Below are 3,593 nucleotides of genomic sequence, written 5' to 3'. Positions count from 1 at the left end.
CCTCACTGAGTCACTGTAGGAAGCAAAGAGGAGTCCCCCCTGACGCCAAGGTGGGCAAGCCACCTCTGCCTGACCACAGGGCAATGACCAACATGCGTCACTTGAGGCAGAATGTTGGAGGAAGGATAACGAAAAAGAGGAAACAGAGGAGGAACTCGATGACTCCCTTACTGCGGAGGTGGAAACAGTGCTCCCTTGGATAATCTGAATCCCTACCTGCCAAATCGATGTTTCATGGATCGCTAATGGCAGCGTCAGTGGCTTAGGGTGGAATCTTAAGGATCATATGGGCTCTGATTTCTTTGGCTTACGAGCATGCAGTAGGACCCTCTCAGCTTTACACGCTGAGATGGAAGGGTTACTCTGGGCAGCGTCATGTATTAGGGACATGAGGATAACCACGATGAGGTTCGAGACAGATTGTACGGACCTAGTGGACATGATCACAAACCCGGGAGAATGGCCTGCATTCGCGAGAGAAACCGAAGTGTTTTGGAGTCTCCAGGAGGACTTTGAGGATGTGAAAGTGTCTCATATTTCTCGGAATCGAAACGGACGGACAGATACTTTAGCTAAAGAGGCAAGAAGTAGAAGCTATATCTTTACCCACATAGATCAGATCCGGTCAGACGGAAGGAATTCTCGGAGAACCGACTCGTCTAACCACCACTTGATCTAAGGAAGTTGGGCAGCGGACAAAAAAAATATATATATATATATAATTTAATCACCTTTTATTTTTAAGCTTAGTTATCTCAAATTCATTTAACAAATAGTCCGGAATGAAAAATAAATATAGGAAAAGACTCAATAGCTGGAATTATAAATAGCCTAATTCCCTGGTGTTCGTTTAACAGAGGCATATACACACACACAACACACGCGCATACATACTCGAGAATCAAGAGAAAAACTATCAAAAGATGAAACGAAAGAGATGTGAGATGGAAGAGGCAACGAAGGAAAAGAAGATAACAATGATTGGATCTGCCGTTGAAGAACTCTCTGTTCTTTCTATAGCCAAGACCACAATAGTTACCACCGAAACAGAAGCCACCACCAACATCATCAATCTACCATTAAAGCCTCTCCTCTCATTTTGCAGATTAATCATCCAAGTTCTTGGTATATATTCATGAATATATATTACTAGATGTTATGCAGTTTTTGTTTCTTTTTTCCATATTTTTTTGGGGGGGCCCGGGGGGGGGGATTATATTAATTCTCGATACGTTAAAGAATTATGTTCTTCGGAATCTTGCTCACTTGACTGTGTAGTTTTCTTAGATGAAAGCATAACTAGCTCCTCCAATGGCTGCCCTTAATCTTTGTTGATTGATTGCTGCAGATAAGATTGGCCCGACAATGGCTGTTCTCCGACAAGACATTGATCAAAATATTAAAGTAATCTATTTTGTCCTTTTTTGTTTAATACTCCTAATATCAATTCAAAATACATATAATACGCATCATTTTCAATGCTCGTAATCACTTGCGTAATCAGTTATTTTTTGTCATTTTACTTTGTTTTTCTCAAACACACACAAAGTATTTTATGCAATAGATAGTTCAAAAATAAACTACTAAACGTATAATTAATTAGCATGATTAAAAATGATGTTTGGACTCGACGGCATATGGACCCATCTACACCTTTACGTTGCTTTCAGGGTCACTGTCGTCAGACTCTCTTTCTCTCGAATAAGTGGACCTCGTTTTTTCTCCATCCTCGTCTTTAATATTATTAATTTATTATTGATTTTATCACCTTTTGTTTCAAAAGATTTTATCACCTTATTTAAACCTATTACGTTTATTGAGTTGGTGTAGAGATTAGAGGAGATGTGGGAATCTGATCCCATCGTGTACTCAAATTTGGTTGAGATAATGAGAAAAGAAGCCAATGAAGGATCCTCTAAGAAGCCTACAAGCTGTAGCAGAGCTGCTCTTTGGCTAACCAGGTACTCATCTCTTTTGCCGCGTTTAAAATATAATCCAAACAGGTTTGGTTAGGACCATATAAATATACAAAACCAACAACGTCTTGTACTCCCGAAACATTGTAGAGCGATGGATTTTACATTGGCACTATTGCAACGGCTGGTCAAAGACATGTCACAAAACATGGAACAAGCCGTAGAAGAAAGTTATAACTTGACAATAAAACCATGGCATGGATGGATCTCTTGTGCTGCTTTCAAGGTATTATTTTATGTTAATGTTATGATTTTAAATCGAGAAGAAAAAGAATTATAAAACACAAGCACGGATTTTATTTATTAACTAAACAATTACTTGGAATGTGTCTGTGCCTTTCGTTATAAGGTGGCTCTTAAGCTGGTACCAAACAATAACACATTCATTAACGTGCTTGCGGGTAAAGACGAGAGTCACCAGATGGTTCAAGATGATATAAGAAGTTTAATTTCTTTGCTCATTCCACTTCTAAGCCAACTCCATTCAATTTTGGTAAGTTAATTTTGTCAATTGAGAAATAGTTATTATAAAATAGTAAAACAGTGATATTTGTGTATTAATTTTTTCGTGATTTAATTAATTTTGATATTTCTGATTTTTTTTTGGTTGCGGTAGGAACTGTACGAAGTGCACAAACTAAAGTCAACGTGAGAAAGAGAACGGAGGAGAAGGACTGCAGGAGTATAGTTTGGTTGTGACATAGTCTAACTTAAAGCATCACTTTTCTGATGGGTTTATCAGTTTTTCTTCGAATGAGTTATATTATCTCGCAGGCAATGATGATTTTCTTTTTGGTACATGCACTTTTGTTTATTTTAAGACATCTACACGAAAATTGATGTTGAAATTATCTAAATTTGATGTTTTGGTTTCGTACTTTTTTGTTATCTCTAAGAACCGTCTCGAATTATTTATAGCCTATGTTCAAAATATATTAATGATATATTTAACATGTAGTGGATTTGTTTTGAAAATTTATAGCTTTATTTATATATATTTAATATTTTTTTTGAAATTATCACCTCTAAATGTAGTACTATGTTTTAAAATTTAAAGTTTTATATTATAATTAATATATTTATTTTCAAAAATTCTTATTTTTTTTTCAACTTGGACCATGTTCGACCGCTCCGCTTGCGTCCTATCTCTAATCATAACACCAAATATTATACTAAAAGTAACTTTTATATTTTTATTATTTGTAATTAATAAATAGTTGTTTTATCATATTTAGATATTATGTCTGTTAAATTTTGTAATTTTATAATTTACATTTATATTTTTCCATTTAACAATATTATACCTTTATGTATTTATTTATATAAATATTATATTAAAAATAACAAACTATTAGTTATGGAAAGCACATAACAAAATAATATATTTATTTTAATAAAATTTGCATTAGTTTTTAATACAAGTTTAACTATATTATAAAATAAAAATGTTATTTTAATGTTTTGTGAATTTAATAGTATCACATAAAGTTTTAATTATTTACTATTGATTTTACAATATATAATATTATTAAATGTTCATTACTGATTAAGTATAAACTAAATGAAGATAAGAATCAATATTTAAAAATAAAAAAATATTACAATATAATGTAAATT

At 33.5% G+C, this 3,593-nt stretch overlaps 1 protein-coding gene across 2 annotated transcripts; it reads left to right on the top strand.

Annotated features, from left to right (window-relative positions):
* The first annotated feature begins 757 nt into the window (after nt 1-757).
* LOC130494322 (glycolipid transfer protein 3-like) lies at nt 758-2,857 on the top strand. 2 transcript variants are annotated; one of them, XM_056990005.1, is made up of 6 exons: nt 758-1,125; nt 1,349-1,404; nt 1,831-1,961; nt 2,067-2,202; nt 2,326-2,469; nt 2,593-2,857. In XM_056990005.1, the coding sequence occupies exons 1-6, from the start codon at nt 924-926 to the stop codon at nt 2,626-2,628; spliced, it is 705 nt and encodes a 234-aa protein (XP_056845985.1). In that variant the 5' UTR covers nt 758-923; the 3' UTR covers nt 2,629-2,857. The 2 variants fall into 2 exon arrangements, with proteins under 2 accessions (XP_056845985.1, XP_056845986.1); XM_056990006.1 differs by having other exon boundaries at nt 1,041-1,125; nt 1,822-1,961.
* The last annotated feature ends 736 nt before the right edge of the window (nt 2,858-3,593 follow it).

Source organism: Raphanus sativus, chromosome 6, assembly GCF_000801105.2.
Source record: "Raphanus sativus cultivar WK10039 chromosome 6, ASM80110v3, whole genome shotgun sequence".
Classification (NCBI taxonomy): domain Eukaryota; kingdom Viridiplantae; phylum Streptophyta; class Magnoliopsida; order Brassicales; family Brassicaceae; genus Raphanus; species Raphanus sativus.
The sequence above is the reverse complement of the archived record's forward strand: the minus strand, read 5'-3'. Positions and strand labels throughout refer to the sequence as shown.

Excerpts from the sequence above, each read along its gene's own strand:
- LOC130494322 (XM_056990005.1), top strand. The coding sequence starts at position 924 with ATGAAACGAAAGAGATGTGAGATGGAAGAGGCAACGAAGGAAAAGAAG. Across the intron at positions 2,203-2,325 it reads TCTCTTGTGCTGCTTTCAAG|GTGGCTCTTAAGCTGGTACC; the intron begins GTATTATTTTAT and ends TTTCGTTATAAG. Across the intron at positions 2,470-2,592 it reads GCCAACTCCATTCAATTTTG|GAACTGTACGAAGTGCACAA; the intron begins GTAAGTTAATTT and ends TGGTTGCGGTAG.